At 44.4% G+C, this 26284-nt stretch overlaps 1 protein-coding gene and 1 long non-coding RNA gene across 3 annotated transcripts in view; one reads left to right on the top strand and one right to left on the bottom strand.

Annotated features, from left to right (window-relative positions):
• The window catches only part of PLCH2 (phospholipase C eta 2), a 284031-nt gene that overhangs the window by 4226 nt on the left and 253521 nt on the right, over positions 1–26284 (bottom strand). The window contains exons 15-21 of the mRNA XM_077837140.1: positions 25572–25754; positions 24976–25083; positions 21680–21804; positions 18362–18446; positions 17568–17714; positions 16121–16200; positions 3400–3739 (exon numbers count right to left, since the gene is read on the bottom strand). Coding sequence (XP_077693266.1) covers positions 3400–3739; positions 16121–16200; positions 17568–17714; positions 18362–18446; positions 21680–21804; positions 24976–25083; positions 25572–25754 — 1068 coding nt within the window. The remainder of the gene's footprint in view (positions 1–3399; positions 3740–16120; positions 16201–17567; positions 17715–18361; positions 18447–21679; positions 21805–24975; positions 25084–25571; positions 25755–26284) is intronic.
• LOC144276792 (uncharacterized) lies at positions 225–18914 on the top strand. 2 transcript variants are annotated; one of them, XR_013348336.1, is made up of 2 exons: positions 225–407; positions 17982–18914. It is a non-coding gene; the product is annotated as an uncharacterized LOC144276792 (long non-coding RNA). The 2 variants fall into 2 exon arrangements; XR_013348335.1 differs by lacking the exon at positions 225–407 and adding an exon at positions 4264–4385.

The raw sequence follows: 26284 nt of genomic DNA, 5'->3' as shown, positions 1-26284 counted from the left end.
GTTCAAGGAAGTTTTGGAAACATGTAACCTGAGTCTGAAACCACCGCTGATTTTTGCCTTACTTGACATTCTGGAGTTGCTATAAAAGAAGCACTAACTGGGCACAAATGAGCTTTCCAGCAGATGCTAGTTATCTTGGGGCGAGCAGAACATGACTTCAGCATAAAGCTGCACTACATATCACACAAGCAGGGCATGCATGCAGCAAGGTAAATCAACAATAAGTGTAGACATATCTGACAGGTTCAGGGGCAGGTTCCTGCTGTCATCTGGATGTTGTCCATTCATCCATCTCCAGCCATAGTTCCTCGCTGACTGGGGTCAATCATGGGACCAGTCTAGTGGTCTAGCTGCATGAAAGCAGATGCCCTGCCAAGAGTCAACCTTGCTGGTTTCTAGGAGGACTGGTAAGTAGCTTCAACTTTCTCCCCTCTCCAGCCCTTTTCCTCCCAGGTAGAAGAAAAAGTCCCAAAGACCCAAATCTGCTCAACTGAAATCAATGGCAAAGCTTCCATTTATGTCAGCGTTCCTGGATCAGGCCCAAATCAGTATGTTTCCTAGACTGCTTGGGGCAGGCAAGGACCCATGGGGCTTTCATAGCCCCTAGACTGTGTTAGTGGCTGCATACCAACTCCATGCCAAGCCAGCAGGCTGGAGGAAGGAAAGACTTCTCCCCCTCTGCACATCCCTTTCATAGATCCCCTGCACATGAACCATTGACTCTGGCACTGCCCAGTGCGGGGGCTGAGCAAACTAAGCTTGGACTTCATCCTAGCTCAGTGACTGGAAGCATCAGATGGCTGTTCAGTGGCCTATATACCACCAGTCGGGGAGGGTGTCTCAGTCTAATATCTATAAGGCAAGTACCCACGTGAAAAAATTCCCTACCAGTGGTGCTGATCAATACCACTGTGGGCGCTCAGAAGTGCCGAGGGCTGAATGTTCACTCTCCCGTTAGCATGGCAAAAGAACCAAGGCTCACACTGCTGCTGCCAGAGCTCTCCCTATTCTGTGGCCAAGCAGGGGCCTTCAGTTTCCTGTCCCATCCTTCTGGCATCTTTCACCAACACAACATTTATTTCTGAAGTGTCGTTAGATTAGCCTATCTGTATTGGCTCCTTGGGGGTCTTTGCACAGTGCACTGAAATAGTACGTGGACGGAGAATGCTTGCAGTTTATGCAACCCTAATATTTGGTCACTAGCTCATCAACATCCAATCCAAATACCTCTTTCATCCTTTTAAAGGTTTGTGATTCTACACTTGAGAAGTCAGGTGGATTTAATCAAATTTAGAGCCTATCTTAATATTTCTTCAGTGACTTAGGAGGCTGGGGTGGGGCTCCCGCCCGCTGGCACAGACGATGGTAAATGGTTCCATATGTTGCATCTCTTGGAGCTTATGAACAATCCAGATACACAAAGGGTTCTGCAGTTTTGATTTAATTTCATGCTATGCGACTTGGCGATAAAACATAATCCAGATGTTCAGAGCAGATCATTTAAAGCAAAATTAAAAATTGAAATTAAAAAAGATATAAGGAGCAGCCTAATCCATGGAAGGCAAATCTGTCTTGGCTTCCCCTCTAGAAGCTCTTTAGGCTTTGGTTGGGGCTCTCAAAGGAGCCTGAAATAAACTGCAGTGAAATTTAATGGGAGTTGGCAATAATCTTTTTAAAAGCACCTAAGTTACTTAAGTGTTTCTGAAATTTCACCCTGGATGTCTAACTCCCTTAGCTGCTTTAGAAATCCCAGACATACAACCTTAAGATGGCAGATGGCAAAGACAGGGAACAGTATTGTTTGAAAAAAAAATCTTTCAGTTTTAATAATCTACAATCTCATTAGCAAGATTTTTTTTAAAGAAATAGAATAATTTTTAATCTAGATAGTGTCCTTTAAGAGAATTAAAGAGGACATCCATGGTAGGCTCCCACCTTGCAGACACACAAATGCTTCACTTTAAAGCATGTTTGTAAGTTGCACTGAAATCACATGCTTAAAGTTCAGCAGGTACTTAAGTGTTTGCATTGTCATGGGGTTTATAAATTCATAGGGTTTAAGACCAGAAAGGACTATTATGTTCATCTAGTCTGACCTCATGCATAGCCCAGGCCAGAGAACCTCACCCAGTAATCCTGCATTGAGCCCATAAATAGTAGCTGAAATAGAGAATATCTAGATTGTAAGTTCCTTGGGGCTGGGACTGTCTTTAATTGTGTGTTTGTACAGTGCTTAGCACAACTAAGTCCCTATCCTGCTCTGGCTTGTGCACTCTACTGCAATACAGATAATAATGATAATGAGGATGACAATCAGGATGGACAGCAGTGTTCCTTTTCCAATTCAATCTCTAAGCAATGCTCTGGTTGGGAGTTTCAAAATTTACTTAGTATCATACTTTATTCATGATTAAAATCTCCACTCCACATTCATGGACGACAGATGGATGTGCTACTGAAGATGGTTTGCTAGGTATGGAAAGGACCAGTCTAGATCAGATACAACTAGGGAACAAAACAAAGCATATTTATGCAGAAATGTTTTTCTTTCACTGAAAAAAACAAAATGAGCTATGATGGCAAAATAAAAATCTGGGAGCTTCTAAGGGGAGGAGCTATGAGGAAGCCAAGGCAATGAGGTGATCTAAGGCAAATGGGGTGAAAAAAATCTGGTCTTACCAGTAAAGAATATAGGGGATTTACTTCGAATTTCCTCCAATTTTTGAATGAACAAGGCATTCATTTCCCTCTGAAGGGTGCCCACTTGCCTTCGGGAATTCTCAGACAAGCGCTTGGGGAATTCTGGGCTTCCAAGACTCTCTAGACTGCTTGAGTTGGAGGATATTGAGCCATTGCTGGCTGTCACCAAGTTGACAGTGCTTCCATACTTGCCACCTGATTGGCACGGCCACCTCTGCCGGGGATGACCTTTCATCCCGTGACATTTAGTTTCACCATTTTTCTTCCCTGGAGTCACAAAGGACTGAGTGCTCCTTGGTTGATCACTGGCCGTTCCGAGGCTGCTGCAAGTCTGCAAATCTGACCGAGGCCTGGGTTGCTCTGTTATACCCCAATTTTTTAGTTCTAACCTCTCGTCTCCCGTTATACTGCTATACTGATCATGGTGCAGCATATCTTTAGCAATTAGCCTGGTAGCATGGTCACTCCACTTGCATTCTAGATCGGGGCTCTCCTTGGAACCAATCATGCATTTCATGCAATTGGTTGCCACTCCGATCCTACCAGAGCCATTGATGGCGCAGCGTGCAAAGACGCTCTGTTTCTCCTGCTGGTGCTCCTGAAGACGGACCCTGTTGGACCTCCGTGTAGGCTCACTGAAAGTTGCACCCCCATGAGTACGAGTTTGGCCTTTACCTTTACCAGAACTATGGGCCTTACCTTTCAACCCTTTGCCATGTACCTCTCCGTTGGCCCCCTCTCTGGGAGCCAGCGATGGAGAGGAGCTTTCCGGCTCTTTGTCAAAGCGAGGCTGCGAAGAATCTTCCAGTTCGTGGTCTTCACTGGCCCCTTCAGAGCTGTTGTCTTTGGTGTCGATAACAATCTCGGGAAAGCCTTTCTTGTTCTTCTTCTGACTCTTGGTAGGGGCGCTGGCCGTCCGCCGTAAAATGTGGCTGCTAAAGGAGTGTTTGCGATGGAGCTGACCAGCAGCATGACTGTCTAGCGAGGCCTGTTTTGGATTTCTGAGAAATAGACCTTTTAAGCCCAGAGCTTGCTTGACCTGGAAAATAAAAGAAACCCCCATAATAGAAGATGTGCATGTCTGCCCTGGCACACAAGTACTTGAGGTGCAGTAAAGTGCAAAGGAGTGTTCCCCCTCCCCAATTCCTGTGAAATTGTCACTGCCCAGCACCGGAACTGGTTGGAAAATGACGGGGATGGAGAAGGCAAATGGGTTTGCAGAATTTCATCGCTGTTTTTCATTGAAATGTTGTTTTAATTTTTCCAACCAGCTTTATTCCTGTATTAATGACCCTTCCTTTAGCTTTATTCTTGTATTAATAATCCTTGTATTAGTACTACACATCTCCTTACAAGGAAATCCACAGGGGCAAGATACTGGAGAGAAAAACACTAAATAAGGACCTGAATTCTGAAAGGTGCAGAGTGTCCCAATGCCTGCTGAAAGCAGCAAGCTTTGGGGTACTCATAAATTTACAGCCTTGGGGCTCCCAACGATGAATTTCAAGGAACTTTTTCAAAATACTAGTTATTGTTTTGCTATCTCCATGGCACAGCTGGTGGGTCAGCCCTCCAATGTGCCCGCAAGTGTGAATGATTCACACCCACAGGCTCACTATGAGGATGCAGAGCAGAACTTGGGGGTGAGGGGAGAAGAGGCAATCAACTCTTCAGTGGAATCCAGGGTAAGTAGAGACTTACAAATTTGTTGCAAAGTTAGTGCTTTCCCTTAACAAAATAAAACTGCTTAAAATAGTTAATTTATATTTAATTTTAACAAACACTGAAAGTGTTTTAATGTTTAAAAAAATACTTTAAACAGTAGTAACCCTAAATGTAAAAAACATATTAAGAATGTACATTACAGCAACTTTGAATGTCTCTGGTTACCCAGATCAGCCAGTGTCTTGAGTCCCACAATGATGGCACTCAACAAATGGACAACATTACACCTGTAATGTTCTCAGCAACTTCTTAGCCGAGCGACAGTTATGACATTAGGGTCTGATCCAACTCTATTTCAGTCCACAGGGTTCTTCCACTGACCTCAATGGGAATTGGACGAGCACCTTAAAAAATAATATTAGGTATTGTGAGTTACTTCCTAGCTAGAGCTCTTTCACCTGACATTGCTGTATCTATCTAAGGCAGGCCCTTAACCCCTCCCTGGTTCTCCAATGCAAAGCTTCCTAGAAATGGTGCAGGCTATCATTCAACAAGATAAAGACGTCAGCTGTGCATGTCCAGGGAACAGCTTCCCACTTTCACTGCAGTGGTTACGTAGCTGGCTTATCCAAGCACCACGTTCATTCCCCCTCCAGCCAGGCCAAACACCTGTAACTGGCTCTGCTACAGGACAGAAGGAAGGGGAAATAGCCAATGGAAAGAGTCCCTAGGGGCTGCCCGTGCTGATTTGTGAGCCTACACACTGTGCTGCACTTTTTAAAATCAGAGGCTCCCTCGACATCTCAGTGGACCTTTCTCTAACCCACTGGTGTTGGCAGAGCCCTCGCCTCACTAAGCCAGTGACGACAGCATGGATTTAGCCAGCCTGAGTGACTGTCCCAAGCCTCTTTCCTTTCACCCTCATCCTGGGCCACCTTTTCCTTGGCTATGGACCAAGGCCATTCCTGTTGTGCCAGCTGCCACCAGGAAAGGCAGAGAGTCTCAGAGGAGAGCTGTGTGTCACCCTGCAGAGCAGAACTGCATGCCGTGGCGCAGGGCTTCCCCTAGGCCCGACCATAATACAAATAAAACTAATAATATATATTGCAAACAAACAATTATTTTAAAAGGATCACTTCATTTAGGCTAGGCCAGTCTGGAAGAAAAACCCAATAAAGGTTTTTTTTAAAAAGTCAATTAAAAATTATGTTTTTGCAATTCAATAAGTCACCTGTAATACTGGAAACCCAGACACAACAGCACGGGGCTACTGCATGAGTACCCGGCAGAAAAAGTGAGTAGAAATATGGGGCTGAATCTCCACGGCCTTTCATCTTGTGCTGTCAGTTAACAGCTGTGCAGAGTGGGTGTCAAATGCTTCCAATCAGAATTCTCCCCTCTCTAAGGCCTTGTCTACACTGCCACTTACAGCGCTGCAACTTTCTTCACTCAGGGGTGTGAAAAAACACCCCCCCCCAGTGGTGAGAGTTTGAGCGCTGTAAAATGTCAGTGTTGACAGTGCACCCGCGCTGGGAGCTACTCCCCTCGCAGAGGTGATTTTATTACAGCGCTGGGAGACCTCTCTCCCAGGGCTGGAGCCACCACTACATAGCCACATTACGTCAGCTGCATAGACACACCCTAACACTTTGCATAGGAGTAACTGAGCACATAGTGTGCAAGGCAGGAGAGAGTCAGGGTCCAAAGCAGAACAGAGAGGTCCAGAATGATTGACACACAACAGCTGAAAACACAAAACAACAGAAATGGGGTCAAGCTAAAAATGTATTTTTAAAAATCATTCCAATTTGAATCAGCCAATGCCTTCTTAGTAACATGGGTGCGGTTTCAATTTTTAAGCTGACAGTTTAATCAGACAATGCCCCTTCAATTAAAAAAATCCCACATGCCTCATCAAAAACAAAAATAACCCTGTCATTCAAACTGATCTTTACATTTTTTTAGTAATTGTAGGGAAGTCTAAAACAGCTATAAAATGCCACATTCTGTTCTATAGCAAACAGAAGACTATCACAGGTGCCATAATAATAGCATACAGGAGACCATATATCCAGGCTCCAGCACCAGAAATGTTTCCGTCTCAAGGACGTATTCTGGCCCTCCCCACCCATGGGATTGCGTTTTAATCAATTCCCATCATACAACCTCCTCATCCAAATGTCCCTCATGCACATTTTCATCATTGGAGAAACACATTATAAACAAGCAAAGGCAGTCAGAGCCATAATAAATACATTTCAATGCTTATCCAAATGTTAAACACAGACAATTCCCCACACCCTCCCCCAGTTGATTTACAATTCAGTGAATTTTACAAAGTTTCAGCATTCCTATAAACATTCCAGGTGTACTTGCCAACTTTTTAAGTAACAAGCTGCTCATGCATAATAAAGGGCTCCTTTGGTTTTGACTGTGTGCTTGGAGCATCTTTTTATATAACTTGCTTCTGTTGATCGGCTCTAACCAGTTCATCCCTCCCTGAACTCTGTCTCGTTTGCAGTTTGATCAAATTCCCCTGTGGTAGCAGGGTAATCTCTGTCCTCTATTTGGAGTGTAAAGAGGAGTACACATGCTCTTATCAGAGGCCCCCATAACCCAGGGCTTGAAATTTATCAGCTCGGAGATAAAGGTTGCAACTGATTCAGTGTCGCTAGCAGCTAGAAGTTAGCTTGCAGTCACTTTGGATCCGTTGCCCTGTGACGTCACAGAGGAGGTCACATTTCTGCAATACCATTTGTAGGTGCAGAAGTGTTCAATTTAATTTTACTTTCCTACTCCGGAACACATGGTCAGATTCACCAGGATGCTCTGCCTGCTCTGCATGGCTTCAGAGCTAGGAAGCAGCTGCACACCCAGTTCAACCAGCCAGCCAGACTGGGTATAAAGCTGCTCTGTGTGAGCCTATAAACCTAGCCCATAAAAATCATAGTTTAGGGACCTGATCCAAAACCCACTGAAGTCAACGGGAACTTCTCTTTCGACTTCAGTAGGGTTTGGATCAGCCTTACACCCAGCAAGAGTAAGCATGTTTCTGTGTGAAGAAGAAACATACCTGTTTAAAGAAAGAAGACAGGGACTGATTATTCCCATAAGCCAACAAAGGAAGTGCAAACAGTATAGGGCAGGAAAAACTGAGGTTAAATATCAATAAGCTCTGTGTGGGCAAAAGAGATTTGAAGAGCTTTGTGTAGGTCCAAACTTTGCATCTCTCACCAACAGAAGTCAGTCCAATAAAAGAGAATACCTCACTCACCTTATCTCTCTAATATTCTGGGACCAACAGGGCTATAACAACACTACAAACAAATAAGCTCTCTGTGACATTTCGGGCAATAGAACAAGCTGTTAAGCTGTTAAACATTTGTTGTTGAGCAACCGCATCTGATAATAACCAGAGCGGGAAAGAAATTATACCAGCCAAAATATGAAGTTTCCAAGCAGAATCCAATTGAGACAAGTTGGCAAGTGCACTAATTTACTACTATAAAATGATAATCAGACCTGGTACAAAATACTTGCAAAATTCAGAAAAATCTCCAAACACACACACACACACACACACACACACACACAAATAACCCCAATTAAAACGAAAGAAAGTGGCCCACTGATGGAATGGGTGATGTGCAGTGAAGGGCCCCAGGTATCATTCTAGCTTATTTGGTGCATCTGCTAGACTTGTCATTAATGCTTGAATCAAATTACCGATTCAAGATCCCAAATCCAATGCAAATTTGGTTTAAAAGAAAAAAAAAAAAAGTAAAAACAAGAGTCATTTAGAAGAAGATCCAGAATATCTGCTTTCAGCTCCAATTCTAGCTTTTGCAAACAGTGCTGGCGATTTCCTTCTTCAAAGCAGACCTATAGAAATCAGCACCAGACCCTTTGGTCCTCACTGTTGACTTTCCCAAAACTTAACCACATTATGTTTAATGATATCACATACAACTGAAGGAAACGGTTTGAACTGTAGCTTAAAAAAAATGAAAAAAAGATAGGACGTGGAAGAAGAGACAACAAGGAGCGGGGGAAGGGGATGGGTTGGGAGAAAGAAAGATTTTTATCCTGGATCTGCTTCATAAATGGTGGGCTCTCTGGCTGATCAATGACCCGACAAAACTAACCAAGTAAAATGTCACAATCCATGTTATATGAGTTGAAGAGTTTCAAAATGCTAATAAGGAAACAACAATGCTAATGAGTTCACTGGTTAGAGGCATGCAGGTGTGTGGTGGTGCTCACTACACCTTCCTGAGTCAGGAGGGGGTACCTTCAAGGCTCCTAAAATTGCTCTGCTTCTAAAAGTAGACTTTTTTTTGACATAGAGAAGTCCACTGAAATCACAAACAGACAGAGTAAAGGCAAGTAAGACACAAAACATTGAGGGAGGCTCTAAGAGATACGCACATCTAGAAAAACATGAGAAATTCCACAATACATGAATAGACTACAGAAGAGACTGAAACAGAAGATCAAATTTAGGAGACAGAACAGCCCATAAAGAGGTATTAAGTTAACTAGAGGTGCTGGGTCACCCTATTTTTGCAACTGTGAATTACCGAAGAAGCGACAATACCTAAGTTTAGGAGAATGCTAGTTGCACTGGAGCAAATGGATCGGTAAGGATAGGCAAAACCAGAGGTTGATTACGGTTGTTCTGAGACATGTGACATGGCTTTCACCCAGCTGTGTGGGGAAATAGATATACGGTTCTGGTTTTGATCCATCTCTACTGATTGATAATTGTTTTTGAAAATTTGTTTGTTCCAGTAATATAAACACAGCACAGAACCACCCAAAATTAACATGATCAAGGCATTTACACAGGTTCCTAACCAGAGATCAACTCGGAGTTCTTTTTCAAACTCAGAAAAAAATAATATTTTCAAGTAAAGTTGGTTGGAAAATGCCAAGAGGGGGAGGTTAAAATTTTTGTCTAAGAAAGTTCCCAATTTTTGGTCAAAAATAATAAAAAAACTACTCACAGATTTTCCAACCATCTCTATTTATAAGCAACATCAGATACAATGAGCCTGAATAGAAATTTGGGGACATTTTATAGTACATCGATGTCTAAAACCAGCAAATATTAATGCCTACAAAGTCTTTTAGCACTTATATCCAGATAGAAACATGGAGTGGAGCAGAAGTCTTTCTGAAAAACTGGAGTCAACATCCTTTCAGTTTAAAGGTTCATTCCTCAGCTAGTATAAAACAGAATAGCTTAACTGATGTTAATAAGCCAATTAGCCAGCAGGTGTAAACTGGGCATAGCTCTAATGAATACACTGATTTACACCATCTCATGACCTGGCCCTAAATCTAAACAATAGGAACTGATCCTGTGATTTGAGACCAGACAAACCACAGAAACTGGAGCAACATTGCTAAGAGGCAGGAGACTTCAACTCTAACCATTAGCAAAGCAGACAAACAGAAGTTGATCCAAGGAAATAAGCAAGAAGTCCGAGCTAACAAGAGGTGTAGGGGTTCCGATGGAGGCTACAGTAGTCTTGTTGACGATAGTCTTTATAATCAACTGGGAAATGGTCCAGATGCAGATTGTGAGTCAGATACTGCCATTTTTGCTCTTGTTGAGTCTAAACTTACTCCATCTGCAGTTCTGTTCATTACAATGAGTCTACTTACATGTCAAGGTACTACCCTAACATGAGGGTGGCAGAATGTGGTCCAAAGAGACTGGGGTGAGCAGGTGTTGTGCGAGGTGGAGACACAGGGCTGGGGGTGTTTTGTCTCACGTTTTGTAGAAGATGTGATTGGAAGTGTCCACAGGCTCATTAAAAATCTGTGTCTTCCTGAGGTGAGATCTCAGTATTGGCATATAAACAACAGCAAAGCTAAAGAGGCTGCAGTGGTAATGAGAAGCAACAAGCGGTGTGTAATATATTGAGAACATGAAAAGGAAATAAAGCACTCAGAAAACAAATCAGCTCAGTAGATTGGAAGCTAAGAGATAAAGACATGGATGAAACAGCAAGACACAACAGGGGTCCTTTGATGTGCTTAAAGATAACTACTTGTGTAAGACAGCTTTCTGAAAAAAATCCAACAACCCCAAAGTTCCTGTAAAGGTTTAAACAAATGCGTCACCCTGCTGCAAATTAAAATGATCTATCAGCAAGTTAGTCGGGGGGAAAAAGGAGAAATCAAGAAAAGCAAATAATTATACGAGACTGACCAAGGAGGTAGTAAAAGGGAGTGCCTGCCTTCAACTAAAGAAAGGCAAATTTAGATATGAAATAGTTTCCTAGGAGCAGTTAAACCAAGGAACTGCCACACAAGAGGGGGCTAAGGACACTTCAGAGGAAACAGTCACAAAGATTAGGGATGACTACGGTTTAGGATTCAGAGTAGCAGCCGTGTTAGTCTGTATCCGCAAAAAGAAAAGGAGGACTTGTGGTGGTCGTCTTCCTCTTGCTGTAACATAAGAGGGTGCACTGAGGAGATACTGTAGAACTTGACCTGTAGATGACCAGGGCTGAAGAGACAACTTCTCTGCATCTAAGAATCATATAAGGCAAACAGATACAAAACCAGAGACCACAAGCCAGTCCACTGGCAGCAAGAGGCTAGAAGGAAGTGGGCACCTTAGAAAGAAACTTAACTGGAAATTAAATGCCTTCATCTTATTGCTCCCCTTTCCATCCCCTCTGATCCCAGCACGTGGCTGGGCAGGTGGGCACTTTCCTTCTCCTTCCTTTGTGGCTGTTGCCAGGCAACACTTGAAACAGTTTTACCCTGAAACCATCAGTGGCTGGCATCAGATGCTCCCTAGCTTCCCCTCAGACTTCTTTGAACTGAGACAAAGTCTTTATTGTTTATTTCGTTATTTCTTGCTGCCCTAATTAAAATCTCCTGTCACTTTCCCCTGCCTTTAATTAGGGCCATGTAAAAAAAAAAAAAAAAAAAAACCCAGCACATTTAAGAAGCTTTTTTAAAAAAGAGATGAAAAAAAGAGTTGAAAATGTGCCCTCTGAATTTAATTGACTTCCAAGTTTAAGAATACTTGTGGCACCTTAGAGACGAACCAATTTATTTGACCATAAGCTTTCGTGAGCTACAGCTCACTTCATCGGATGCATACTGTGGAAAATGTAGAAGATGCATCCGATGAAGTGAGCTGTAGCTCACGAAAGCTCATGCTCAAATAATTGGTTCGTCTCTAAGGTGCCACAAGTCCTCCGTTTCTTTTTGCGAATACAGACTAACCCGGCTGTTACTCTGAAACCAAGTTTAAGAATGGCTCTGCTTTAAAAACAGCCCTCTGGAGGTTAATGACAAAGCTCCCATTGACTTCAAGGGGCCAAGATTTCACTCACCAAGAGAAGAGTCTTAGGCTATGTCTACGCTATGTGACACTACAGCCGTGCTGCTAAAAGGTACGTAGTGTAGCCGCTGTTTGTTGGCTCTCCTGTCAACAGAGCAGTGTTCCCACCAGCGCTTGCAATCAGCAAAACTTGTGTCTTTCAGTGGGGTGCTTTTGTTAACACCTCTGAATGACAAAAGTTTTGTCTTTCGCTTGCCAGTGTAGCCACTTGATGGCTCTGGGAAAGCTGGATAGCTCAGGGGAATAGTAAGGGTATATAAGGCCTTTCACCTTTGAAGGTGTATGTACAAAAGCTATAGCCTACTGTTGTTTTTAGGATCAGTTCTTTCTTATCTCCCACCCTCATCCCCAGGTTTGTTTTCATTCTTGGCATCTTCAGGTGGACAAAAACTAGCCCATCTCCTTTTGCATGTTGCAGCAGAAGGGGCCAGACACGAAGTAGCTCTTATAAAGAGGGAGGTAACTCAGGAAGTAACAGAAATGGAATAGTCTCTGTACATCCCCTCTCCAATCACCTGGGGCCATAGATGAAGTCCTGATGCTCCCCCCTTTCCATCCTCCTCCAGCTTAAAAAAAAAAAAAGACAACCCCCTTGTGGAGTTTGCAGTAATTAAGTGCTAACTAGTATTTGGGAGGTACAGGATTTAAGCTCCAGAAGCTGCTTCTTCTATAATAGACAAAGCTTTCTGGAGCTAAATAATCACCTGGATACTACGATATGCAGCACTGGTAATCATTTGGCCTTTTTCTCTCCCTTGTTTTGGGTTTGTAGCAAGGATAGTGGCAGCCATGCCTTTCTGGGGGTTTTTTTGGCAGGAGGATGCGGGGGTCTGGGGGGGAAGATGGCAGGTCAAAAACCAGTGGAACAACAGAGGCCCAAAAGCAAACACAATTAAACAGGTTTATAGTGGCAGGGGAGCTGTGAGTTGTGCCATCCGTGACAGTCTCGGAGGCTTAGGGCCATCACCAGTTCAGCAAAGCATCTGTGCCCCAGCCGAGAAGCTACAATAGGGTCTCACGGGAACCAACAGACATTCTCTGGACATTTCCAGCATTTCCTATCTCAGGCTGGGTCAGAAATAGCACCAGACCCGGCTCTCCTAGTATTATTTTGGTTCTTCTCTGTCCTATCCCAGCTGTAACTGAGAACTGGAGAGGCAGGTGAACATTCATAAAATAAATTTAATGATTTCAAACAGAGAGAGAGAGAGAGAGGAGTGTGTGTGTATGTTTGGATTTGGCTTTGTTTTCCACCAGCAGACTCATGTTTATGGAACTGCCTAAGCAACAGAGATCTCACAACTGGCCCCAGCAACAGTGTCCCTGAAAGAAGCAGGAGAAAGGAGAGGGCCTGGATGGCTTAGCCGGACACCGTATGCCCACACTGCGATTAAGAAACCTACAACTGCCCTGTGACAGCTGACCTGGCCTATGGGGCTGTTTAACTGTGGTGTAGACAGGTGGCAGCCCAGGCTCTGGGACCCTCCCACCTCAGATGTCTATGCTGCAATTAAACTGCTCCTTACCATGAGTCAGCGAGCATGGACCAGCTACAGGTGTCTAAAACTGCAGTGTAGACATACCCACCGTGTCCCCTGATGGAGAGCATCATGCTGCACAATCCCTCTTGCACATAGTAGCTGCAGCAGCGCGAACACACACTGCATCAGGAGGGAGGGAAGAATTTATCTGTTTTGTAGCATTCTGACTGGGGCAGGGAGAAGAATCTGCATTTCGGAAAAGTTTTGCTTTGGTAAATTCTATCACTTCTCTTTCCATGACCTGCCTTGGGTAGAGGGGACAGTCAGCTCAAGAGCTGGGCTAGTGGAGCAGAGGGGCACCGTTTGGTGATTGCAGGTCAGTGCAGTGGGGACAGTCCTGAGACGCTTTGTTTCACCTTCGTGGCCCAGTTAGGCATGCACTGGCCACTGTCCTGAGGGCCCTGAACATCTGGCTCTCCCAGCTCTAGGCGCGTGGTGGGGCAAGAGGGGCCAGGAAAGAGGCAATCAACCTGCACACAGTGACCCCAGAATCAAAAAGAGGTTTGTGGGGTAAAACCAAATGATGCTGCTTGAATCCAGGCCAGGGAGCACGTATCTGAAAGCAGGTCCCTGGGCCAAAACCACACTCTTCCCCACAGAATATCAGGGTTGGAAGGGACCTCAGGAGGTCATCTAGTCCAAACCCCTGCTCAAAGCAGGACTAATCCCCAATTTTTGCCCCAGATCCCTAAATGGCCCCCCTCAAGGATTGAACTCACAACCCTGGGTTTAGCAGGCCAATGCTCAAACCACTGAGCTATCCCTCCCCCCTTATATAGAAGGCTAAATCTGGTCTGATTTACACCCTGTGCAACTGCTTTGATCTCAGGCACATAGCAGTGGGAGCTCAGGCAGAATCAGTCTCATAATAGCTATTCTCAGCCTGCCATTTATTTTCCTGCTCCTGGGGACTGGCATTACCAAGCTGTGGAGGGGATAGGCGCACCACAGGCTGGAGCGCCTGACACTGAGCACGTTACTGCTCGCCACCCAGCACCAGCCACTTCCCTCTCACCCAAAGCTTTCAAGTCTCCTGCTCCTGAGAGCAATGCTCCTCTCACGAGGAAAATGAAATCCTGGGTCAGACGCTGCAGTCAAGGCTGTCGGCAAAGTCAGAAGGGAGGGAGATGTACATGCCGGAAAGCTGTCAGTTCAGGCATTAGATACCTGGGCAATAACAGCCGGACACTCCTCTCCTTGTAGAGGCATTAACTGAAATGAGCAGTGGGATGTTCCTTCCAGAAACCCACCCCCTTTCTATGCCCCAAAGTGCAGCTTTCCCATGAGTTATTCCAACTCTTTCCTATTTTAGAATTCACCTAAAAAAGCCACATTCCTTTAAAAAAAATTATCCTAAAATGAGCAATACTAGAGACACTTAGGTTTCTCAGCCTGTTTAATACTGCCTCCTGCTGTCCAAATGCCAATATTTCAGCCTGCTGCCCCTCTTTTTATCACCTTATACCAAGCAACGGTTGCAGTTTCCAAAGCATTGCAGGGATTTAGCCACATGCCCGTCATTAAAATGAATAGGAGATGTGTAACTAAACGCTATGGACTGCAATGGAAAGAGTCTCAGACTCAGCTAGGGGGGACGCTTGAAGCTCTTAGGCTGTACTTTCAACCTGGGAACTGTTCATATGAAATCAGAACATGTCATAAAGGCAGTTGTATTTTGACTGCATGTGAAGCAACCCAGAGGCTGGACAGATGAATGGCAGGTGGGGAGAGACCACTGAGCCCCACAAACCAGGAAGGAGGCCACTTTGTGCACTTCTCAGCACAACAAGAGTCAAAGACAGACCCGAAAAGGAAAGTGCAGCAGCAGGGATCAAGTCTCCAAGCTGGCGACTCTTCAGCGCTATGTTTAAAATGCTAAAGCATCAGGGAGGCAGAGTGACAGGGCACTCATGGCATAAACTCTGCAGCCAGAAAGCACCCAACAGTTCAGGTCTGCACTTTTAATTTAGGAGCACCAAATGTATCAGACACTCCCTTACATGCACACATATGTGCTGAAGTGCTATACGCCTGCCTATAAAACGCTATCACTCAGCAGGGTGCTGCTGTCCCCTTTAGGAGCTGTCCACCAATTACACAATATATTGGGGGTGGGTGAATCCTTCATTTTGCATGAGTGTTTGTATCAGTGTTACAAAGGGGGGGTGTTCAGAAACCACCAGAAGATGTGTTATGTAAAGTACAGATAGCCTGACACATTTTTATATGGTCTAAATGCTCCATTGTCTTCTGATTCCCCCACAAGGGCTGGAAGACATGCCCGGTGCCTGGAGAGGCATGTGGTGATGGAGAGAGAGAACCTGCTCACTGAACAAGCAGGCTTTCGCCAGTTTGTGCTGCTGCATATGGCTGCATCGATAGCAGGACACTTAGGCGAAATCCCAAAGGCCTTACTCAGACAATGGGCTGAATTCTGCCATATCAGTGCAGCCACTTCCGAGTTACACCAGAGTTCCTAGCCAAGTTTTGTCTAGTAGCCGTAAGGAGTGAGTAAGAACTGCATCAGGATTTGGCCCTTCGTTAGGAGCAATAGAGTGGGAAGCGATGGAAGAATGCCCCAGAACTGAAGCACTGTATGGGGAGTATCTAGATAGGAATCCAGTGGAGGTTCCTTACCTGGTTGTGCCACTCGCTTATGCTACATGGATGTTTAAAGAATTCTCAGGCTACTATAAAAACCTCAGAGCAGCAGCAGTTACTTGGATTCCACAAATGGGTCAGCTTGGGTCCCACCCCTGGGCTCTCCCCCTCCCTGCATGGTACAAACCCTGCCAGCACGATTACAAACGCAGGCTGCATTATGGCGCTGCAGTCAGTCACTCACCTTACCACAGATGTCATTAATAGCTACATGAACAAAGATGGATGCCTCTTCTATGCCTTCCAGGTACACGTGCCGATAGCCTGAAACACAGAGCGAGCAGAGATGAGCGCCTCCTGTCGCTACAGACTTTCCATTTCTAACCACAGGAGGGAAAAATTTAACAAGCTTTCTATGGCCACGTCCAACCGCTGAGCACTCAGGCTTGAACATCATCTTGCCACACTTGATTTGTGTGAGAGCAATATGCCATTTACAAAGTTTACTGGTGTTTTCCCCTGTCCCTTCCTTATTATAGAAAAAAAAAAAGTCACCCTAATTTTCCCACTTTACACTTTTGCTGCTGTCAATTCTGCAATGCAAATTGATTAGCTCGTCCCTGGCAGACTTGGGGCCATTATTAATTCTTCAGCAGACGTTACTCTCATTACCCAGATGGGGGTTGTGGGATCCGGCCCCTGAATAAACCTAAGTTTCCTCTGTTCTGATGGGTAAAAGCACCCTGTGGGTGCAGCTGTTTTCTTTATGTGAAATAAGATTGCGCAAAAAGCACAAAATAGTCAGAAAAAAAAACCCAAAAACAACCACCCCCCCAAATAAAAACACAAACAAATCTCCAGAGCTCACCGGCAGCCCAACCAGCAGCCTACTTTACACTCAGCTAGCACAGGCAATAACTGTGGCCACTGGTGAGCTCCCAGCAAACACAAGACCAAATGCGACTCCAGCTTTGTTCAGGAAGGCTTTCAACGTTTGCCCCACTGTCTACGGAAGTCACCGTATCTCACTTATGCTGTCAAAAGCCAAACAGCGGCCAAATAAAAATAATACATTTGAGAAAAAAAATAAAAGTTGTAGCACAACAGGACAGAAAGAAATGGACCATTTACTGTCGCCTTTCCAGTCCAGCATGCGTAGCTATATAGTGCTTTCCTAGTTCCCGCCTGATCCCCTGCACTTCTACCCAAGAGCACTTTTAAACCTGAGCATTGTAAGGCATTCACTAATTAAGCTGCATAACATGCCTGTGACAGAGGCAAGTATTAGCATCCCCATTTTACAAGTGGGAAAACTGAGGCACAAGGGACCATATTTTCCAAAAGAGCTCAACACCAGTGTCCACAGAAGTGCCTAAATAAGTAGCTAGAATTTGTTCTCAGTGAGAACTTCTGGACACTGAGCACCTTTGAAAATCCGGCCAGAGGAGGGTAAGTGACTTGGTCATGGTCACAGGATGAGTTAGTGACAGATGTGGGTACAGAACCCAGGAGTCCTGAATACCCAGTCTCCTGCTCTAGCCACTGGCTCACGACTCCTCCCCAGTGCAGATTCATATTTATGTGCACGTGGTAAAGCTACCCTTGGGTATATTTTAATTGTCACAATTTTATAAAACAAGGCCTCAGCCAATCAATCCTGTAGGTCATCAAGACAGAGAGCACGGCCCTACCTGGCATCATGCTGGTAAAAGCTATCGTCCTCTGTCCAATGAAATCCCGCCCAATTGGATCATGATCCCACACCAGAAAGCGAATCAGTGCAATCTCTGGCATGTGCACTGTGAACACCAGAGTCTCCTCCCACATTGGATTGAAACCTGGGAATTGGAGAATCAGCTTTTGTTATTTATATTGCAGCAGCCCCAAGCAGCCCCAGCTACGGACCAGAAACCCATTTAGTTCTTGCTATATTGTTCTGAAGATCCATCAATTCCTACATAGCAATGGTCACTCTAATTGACCATAAAGGCTTTGGTTCTGTATTCCTTGCACATCCGGAACTCCCACTCATATCAGTTGGAGCTGCGATGGTGTAAGAAACACAGGATTTTAATGTCTCTCAAACATTTTTATCTTCTCCGAAGGTCTACCAAGTGGGAGAACAAGGAATGGATAAACCTGAGAAGTTGCTGGCTTCCAGTCTCCTGTCCTGACCACTAATGAAGAGGAGTGTGACATAAATATACAGACTGATCTGTGTGTCTGATCTCATTGCATCAAGACTGTAATTACACAACACTCCCTTACCTAGGCCCTGATTCAGCAAAACACATAGGAACAACGTGTAATCGTCACTGAAGTTAACAACACTTAAGCATGTGCTAAATGCTTTGCTGCAATGGATCCCAAGTTTGGCCCATTTTGCCTCCGTGTGACAAAATGACCCTTCGAACTTCATGTCCAAGTGTGTACTAGATGGCAAGGGGGAAATAAAACAAACAAAACACCCAAACCATGGTCTTACCATTGTCATCAACTACTCTAGTTTGCTCTTTGTAGCAGTCCACTGGTAACCCTATGATCTCTACCTCTACAAATGGATCTATAATCTGGAAAAGAAAAAGGAAAGAATATTTAAAAAAATGAAAAAGATAGAAATCAAGTAATATCCTTAGCTTCACCACACGGGCATCACACGCTATTGCAGATGAAACAGCCAGGGTCATATGGGTAACTTGTTGCTTTGCTGCTAAAAGATGTAGGACTACATCACATTAAAAAAATATAATAACCTTCATCATCATGATGTGACTACTTCCCCACTGATTCAAAATGGGTGTTAGAGCTTACAGCAAGTTAACAGTTCTCTCTATTTGAATAACTTTCAACTCAGTGTACATCTAAGCAGAAGCTTTAAGAATTTCTTCAGGTGGTCACCATTGCAAAGAAGTTGTAAAGAGACAGCTTGCAAGACAACATAAACTGAGCGAGTTCAGGGAACTTCTGGTTGTGGAAGATCTGGGTGACTAGAGAAGCAGCCTGATCCAGTGAATAAAACAATGGATTACGATTCGGGACATGTGGGTTCTGCTCTAGTCTCTGATCATGGGCAAATTACTTCTGCTCTCTGTGCCTCCTTTCCCCCTCCTGCTATCAGTTTAGACTGAAGATCTTCATGACAGGGCATGTGTCTTGCTGGGTGTCTATAGCTGTCTAGAACAATGGAGCCATGATCTCAGTTGGGACTTCTAGGAACTAAAATTAAGAATAGTGGGGATGAAGAATAGTAATTTAACAATTAGTTAGATCCTAGGAAAGCCTGCTACTGCTTTCAGTCAGTGTATGCTGAACACAGAGTACGTACAACCACCGTTCAATACAGTCTCAGCAGGGAGAAGAGCCTTTCAAGTAATTGCTCTCCAAGAAACTGACAAAAACTATAAGGAATCATCTCAAATCTGAGACCAGCTAAATTGGGATGACAAAAGCAAAACAAAACACAGAGTGGCTGGACTGAGTAATGGTTATATGCTAGAGTTTTGGTGTTCAGCAGAAAACAAATGTTCAGCACTCGGGATACTTTGTCACTAAAGAAAAACACAACTGTCTTACCTCCCTCCTTACTGCTTGCAAGACAGCTGAATGTTCAGTACATATGAACCTTGTTCATATAGCTCTATTCTGCAAAAGGCTCTGGGGCAGGGCCTCTCTTTTCACAACATGTATATAGTACCTAGGACAATGAGGCCCTGATAACTGATTGGGGCCTCTAGGTCGTACCACACGGCCAATAAAATAAAGGGTGGGGTTTCCAAAAGCAGCTAAGGGATTGTCTACACTTGAAATTCTACAGCAGCGCAGCTGCAGCATGTCAGTGGAGACACTATCTCTGCCAACGGGAGGGGTTCTCCCATCCCTGCAGTTAATCTACCTCCTTGAGAGACAGTAGCTAGGTCGACGGAAGAATTCTTCCACTGACCCAGCACTGTCTACACAGCGAAGTTAGGTGGGCTTAACTACATTGGTCAGGGGTGAGTGTTTTTCCATGCCCGGAGCAATGTAGGTAGGTCAACCGAACTTTTTAGTGTAGGTCAGGCCTGAGGGACTTTAGGGCACATGGGTCAATGGTGTTTCTAAGTCATGTAGGGCACGTATCCAAACATTTCATTTCAACTTTATTGTTTTGACTTTTCTATTCTATAAGAAGTTGCCTATTTCATTTTGTGAAAAAAAATTCCAAGGTAGATTTTTCATCCTGATTTGGGACAAAAACAAATGCTGAAATATTGTAATTTCCCATGGGATGGAATTACCAAGTTTCTACCAGATATACAGACCATCATGGTTGTTGGAATCCAGAGTTTTGGGGCAACCCCCACTCAGTTATTTTCTGCTTTTTCCCACCCTCAACCTTTCCCCTGTTTTGTTTTTAAAAAACTTTATTAGTGAACTATTCCTGCCAAAAGGACCCATTTGTCACCACCCTCTGCTTGTGACATCACAAACCCCTCCAGAGAATTAACTGTGATGTCAAAAAGTGAGGTTTGCCTCACTTGAGGGTGGGGAATAAATAGACAGGCAGGAGAGAAAGGAGATGAACATTCTGAGGAGAAGACAACCTGTGCACAGCCTAAGTGCCCTTGGCAATAAAAAAGGGAAGTGAAAGGAAGATGTTGACTCATTTTTTTCTATGTGGAGCCCATAGCCCATTAATCTTTCAATATTAGCAGCTCCTTCCACCCCACCAATAAATATTGTTTGTATTACAGGAGCACCTAGAGGCTGCACCTGAGATCAAGGCCCCATTGTGCTAGGCGCTGCAGAGATGCAGAGACAGTCCCTATCCCAAAGAGCTTTCACTCTCTGCACACAAGACAGACAAAAGGTGGGGAAAAGGGAGACTATTATCCCAGTTTCACAGACGGGGACCTGGGGCACAGGGAGGTTATGTGACTTGCCCAACAGTGAGTTTGTGGAAAAACTAGGACTGAAATCTGTATCTCTAAGGGGACTATCCAGCAATTCAACCGCATACCATCCTGCTGCTTCTGGCCAGAATCTTCATTTGGATTATGACAGCCATTCCAGACTGATACATCTCTCAACACTAAGCATTCAGGGAAAGAGTATTTCAAAGTATTCGTGACAAATCCAAGCATTTCAGAACCACTCAGAGGTTCGGTTCTAGTTCTAATGGGCTAAAGGCTCGAGGGGAAGTTTTATTAGGAGCTAGTTGCTCGGTCTTCACATTTCTGAAAACTAATGTTTAATTAATATAGGCACACTGGCCATACTCCACAAGCATTCGATACAGAACAGCAGAAGAAATAAAAAGCCCCAACACTGTCAAGAGGCTAAATTTTTTGCTCATTACGGACTGGCTGATTTTGCTTCAATTAGAGTTGCCAGAGGCTTTCAAAGAACAAGCACTCACACAGGCAGAGGACAAGAGGGACCCTCAAGTAGCTTCATTTGTCTTGCTGACGAGCTCAGCAGTTTTGTGCACGTTTAGGGGACGCAGGGTTTTGCTGGCTCTGTTTTGGAGTTTAAGAGCACTGCAGTGAATAGGGACCCATCACAGTAATCAAGCATCTTGGGTTTTCCTACACATCCTAGAGGCACTGTATGAGAATAAGGCAAAATGGACTAGCTCCACAATGCTTAAGGGAGGAAAGGCACCTGGTGCTCTTTGAAGCTAATGAGCTGCATGATATATTCCAAGTGAAGCTCAGTGTTTCCCCACAGAAACAAATGCAGGAAGTTAAGGCCTTGTCCAGACCAGCTCCCAGAGAGACAGACACTCTCGGATAGGAGAGCCTCATCCCTCGTTCAGCATTCCCACCTCTCCTCTGTCTCCCAGCATGGAGTCCCGGGGCTTCGGTAGCTGTTGCCCGCTGATTATCCTCAACACCAGCTGCTTCTTCAATTGATTGGGAAGCGGGTCTTCAGAATTTGGGTTAAAGACACCTGTGGGGCAAGAATCCGCAGAACATAAAGGAGGTCTGGTGCTATTTTAGGGATGGTGACATTTTCCTCGAGCTCTTCCTCTCTCTTTTCCCTACTTATTTGACTCTACAATCAGTTGTTACAAACTATACTTAGGAAGGTGCCCCACCCAGTCCCCTCAAGCACTTATAGGTACAAACATCCAAAAATGCACCATAGTCATTAACATCTTTACAAGCAGATAACACACTGGTACAGCATTCTGGATACTTTTCAGCATAGCGAGCACCAAGGACAAGTTAATTGCTTACAAAGGCAATTGGAAAAAGCTTTAGTTGCAAATATTGCATGTTACCAAATTAATCACCAGGTAGTAGGTTACTGATCTGGTGGCACTGAGAGGTGGGGCCAAACCGAAACTTGGATCTGAACACCCCATAATTGTGTGTGGTGGATTTCAAAATCCAGACCTGAATTTTATGGCTTTGGAACCAGCACCAATCGCTTTTAGATCATAAACACTGGAACTTTGCTGAGGTGAAATAATTCATAACACACTGAAACTCTCGACTTAGGATGCTAGTAAGTGCTCTACCTGACTTATACTAGAACAGAAAGAAACCATCAGTCAGCTGTTATCTGAAGTTAAAAGAGCATCTGAAGACCAGATCAGGCATGGGATAGTAATGGACTGTACTGTTGTAGAGCAGTGGGAGGAGATGGGACATTGCAATAGAGAAGATAGGATAGTAAATTCAATTTATTTAAAAGTCCAGGGTTGGGCAGATATCAAATCAATGAAGAAAAGTGGGAGTTGTTTACATATGACACCTCAAACACTAAGGTAGTATTAAAATACTTTGCTCAAGGCCACATTATTAGAAATATGCAGGATTCTAGATAAAGGGTTACAGACAGAGACAAAATGACGAATTAAATGAGAAATCAACCCAATAAAAATGAGGGTTTCATCTTTCTCAGGGACAAATCTGCTTCAGCAGAGCCTGAAACAAACACATAGATCCTTAACAGCTGGGTGCCTTCACGGGAGATGTTCATTACGCAGCCCATACAGTGTAGTAGTGTAAGGCCTAAAGGAGGAACACACCTGCACAGACCTATGCACTCCCATAAAACATTCCACACGCACAAGGCTCTGCTTAAGAGTTGTTCTAACCACAAGCACATTAGTAAAAACAACGAGGAGTCCTTGTGACACCTTAGAGACTAACAAATTTATTTGGGCATAAGCTTTTGTGGGCTTGAACCCGATGAAGTGGGTTCTAGCCCACGAAAGCTTATGCCCAAATAAATGTGTTAGTCTGTAACGTGCCACAAGGACTCCTCGTTGTTTCTGCTGATACAGACTAACGCGGCTACCGCTCTGAAACACATTAGTGTAACTGATTTAATTAAACTAGACTTAATAAACGTGCACCCCTGGTAACTTCTGAGTGCCTATAATGGCAATTGCTGTATAATTTTTGCATGTCTGCTTTTGCAAGTAGATAAGGTTACCATGGCATTCCCTTAGGAAGTGGTAATGAACACCACAGTGATGATAAGACTGCAGTGGTGAGAACTGCACAAAAAAAACTCAACAAACAAAGCCCCCCTCCCCTAAAATTCCAAAATATAATTGACAAGGGGTGTAAATTTCAAGATGTCTAACGGTGTGTCTACACTGCAATTAGATACCCATGGCTGGACCATACCAGCAGACGCAGGCTCGGGCTACTGGGCTGTTTAATTGCAGTGTAGACATTCTGGCTTGGGCTGCAGCCGGAACCCTGGGACCGTCCCACCTCGCAGGGTCCTAGAGCCTGGGCTCTAGCCTGAGCCCGAATGTCTACACTGCAATTAAACAGCCCCTTTGCCCAAGACCCACAAGCCTGAGTCAGCTGGTGTAGACATTCCCTCTGTGACTTAGAAACCCAGGTCCTGCTGACTTTCAATAGGACTTGTGGCTCCTACATCACTCAAGTAGTTTTGAAAACCCCACCCAAAGTCTGATGATTATTATGACAAACAGTTATATAAACCCACATGCAGCAGGACCAAGAAACGTGTCTCCTGTGAGGGCTGGGTCCCAATCCCTGTACCACTTTGGATACCTGTCAGTGCTATTCCAGCTTTATTTACTATGGCATCTCCCCAGCAGGATAACATTTGGTTCCCCATGCTGTGTTTTGTGGATTTAGAGGGAGAGCAATTGGTCACCCCTAGAGGCTAAAGAGCCTGCCAAACTTACATTTACCTGTCAGCTGATGCTCTAAACTGGGATTCCGTCTTCCTTAAAGAGAAAGGACGGGACAGCACTTAATGCTGTGGGAGTTTGTGAATTCTTGCCTGACTTGGCTGGGCTGAAGGGAAGAAGATGGTGCCTTATGTGTGAAAGACTTATAGAGATCCAGGAAACAGATATTTTATATACTGATCCCAATCCCTCTATCACTTTGGATGCAAGCAGTGGTTAGTGTGTAGTTCGTAGGTTCCTTGCTGCAGTCATGTATACTAAGGCACCATACCTGGAGCAATACAATCCAAACTCCATTCAGGGGGAAACTGCCACAACTCCAGCCAATCGAAATATGGAAGCTGTAGAGAGGATGAGTCTTTCTCGTGTGTGGGGAGATATGGGCCTCATTTAGCTTTCATTTATCTGTGACTACCTTAGATGACGTATCATGGGCCTACAGTTACACACAGCCCATGTGACAGTACTTGCAGTCTCTACTTTCAAGAAGTACTAACGAATAAGTCTATGATACATGTATTAGGGGAAAATTATTCCATCCCAATGCATTCAGAGACACTTGGGGATATTGGGCCAAACCTGCTCTCACTTACACCCGTGTAATTCAGGAACAACTTCACTGATGTCAACGGTACTCACGCCAGCGTAAGAGCAGGATAAGGCCTGAAGTTTCAAAGGGAGAAGGAAAAGCTGGAGGAAAGCGCCCAGCAGCTGTACACGTACACTCCCCTACTACTCGAACAACTTTGGAAACTGCTGGAAAAGTCACGCCCAAACATAATGAGTTATTCACTCTACTGCTTCCATTCCCATCGCTTGCTGGCCTATCCCACAATGCATAGCAGCACCACACATCTTTCCCTTGTAAAGTACCATTCCCACCCACAGGAGCCTTCCTCTCCCTCTGCAGTCCCTACTGGCTGGCTTTTCCTTACCTTGACACATGCACTTCGGTTTGAGGATATAGCCACAATTCCCATTGGCATTGAACTTGGCCCGGTTCAGCTGCAGCATTCTCCCCTCTGACTGATAGTTCAATGCAACTGTTGCAAAGAAGGAGGCAACAACATTAAGTCTGTTCAGCACATTCACGGGAAAGAAAACTGACGTATGTTTTAAACTTTGTTCTCTGGTGACAGAGAGCCAGAGATGTTGGAAAAGGGACTCTCTTCTCCTCCTAAACCCAAGACAGCACAGCTCCAGGGACAGAGACTCCCGAGAAGAGTCTTTCCTCCTGTCTGTAGGGTTTCTTGCAAGTGGGCAAGAGGGCATTGCTTTCCATGTCTCAGCCACCAGTTACCACTAGGCATATGAATACTCAAGGCATCCTACCCTACTAGAGACACAGACAATACCCCAGGTACCAAAGACCCAGATGTCAGGAGAGTTGGATGACTAGGTAACCCAGGGATCTTTGCTGGTGCTTTCTGTTCAGCCTGTCTTTCAAAGATAGATTCTGGGACCGCATTCAAGCATGAGATTTCCACCTAGTTACAAAAATAAAACAAAACAACACGTCCTTTTTGCTTACCCATCTGGCAGCCAGCATTCCAGAAGGGCTGGGGATTGTAATTGCTAGAATCTACGCGATAGGAAGATGGGTAGATGCGGGACAACTGGTGTTGGTTGAAACGCAGATATTGTGCTGGCTTTTGCTGGAGTATCTGGTGGGCCTTTGTCTCGCTGAAAGATGAGACCTGCCAACTGGAAGAGACTGCAAGGAGAGAAGAAAGTTAGAAGGGGATGGCTTCCCCTTAAAAACAATCCCCTTCAACAACATCCCATCCGTTACTAATAATCCTCTTGCAAACACAACCTGATCAGATATGGTTTTCTCTCTCTTCCATCATCACATTTTGCTTCATGCACGGAAGAGTTAGTGATGGGAAATCCAGGTCAGGTACAATAAGTGATCTGAACCATCACACAGAACTTGACCCAAATATTTGAGGTTTGAGGATGGCTTGAGGAAAGTTGAAATCCCCTAATCCCTGAATATTTCTCTCTGCCACAGGTGGCATTTGGAATTTCTGGTTCTGCTCAGGATCAGGTGCAGAAAACATACAAGGAGGGCTAAACTCTCCAAGCAGTTTCATTTTGCAGGATCAACTGTTTTGAAGCAGCCCCTGAACTTTCATATACTTAGCCAAAGTTCTGGAGATTTTCCTATTGCTTTGTAATGAAGATTAAAATTTCTCATGTAGTGATTCCTCTCCAAACCACCACAAATTCTAGTTGGGAGTA

Source organism: Eretmochelys imbricata, chromosome 18, assembly GCF_965152235.1.
Source record: "Eretmochelys imbricata isolate rEreImb1 chromosome 18, rEreImb1.hap1, whole genome shotgun sequence".
NCBI lineage: Eukaryota > Metazoa > Chordata > Testudines > Cheloniidae > Eretmochelys > Eretmochelys imbricata.
The sequence above is the reverse complement of the archived record's forward strand: the minus strand, read 5'-3'. Positions and strand labels throughout refer to the sequence as shown.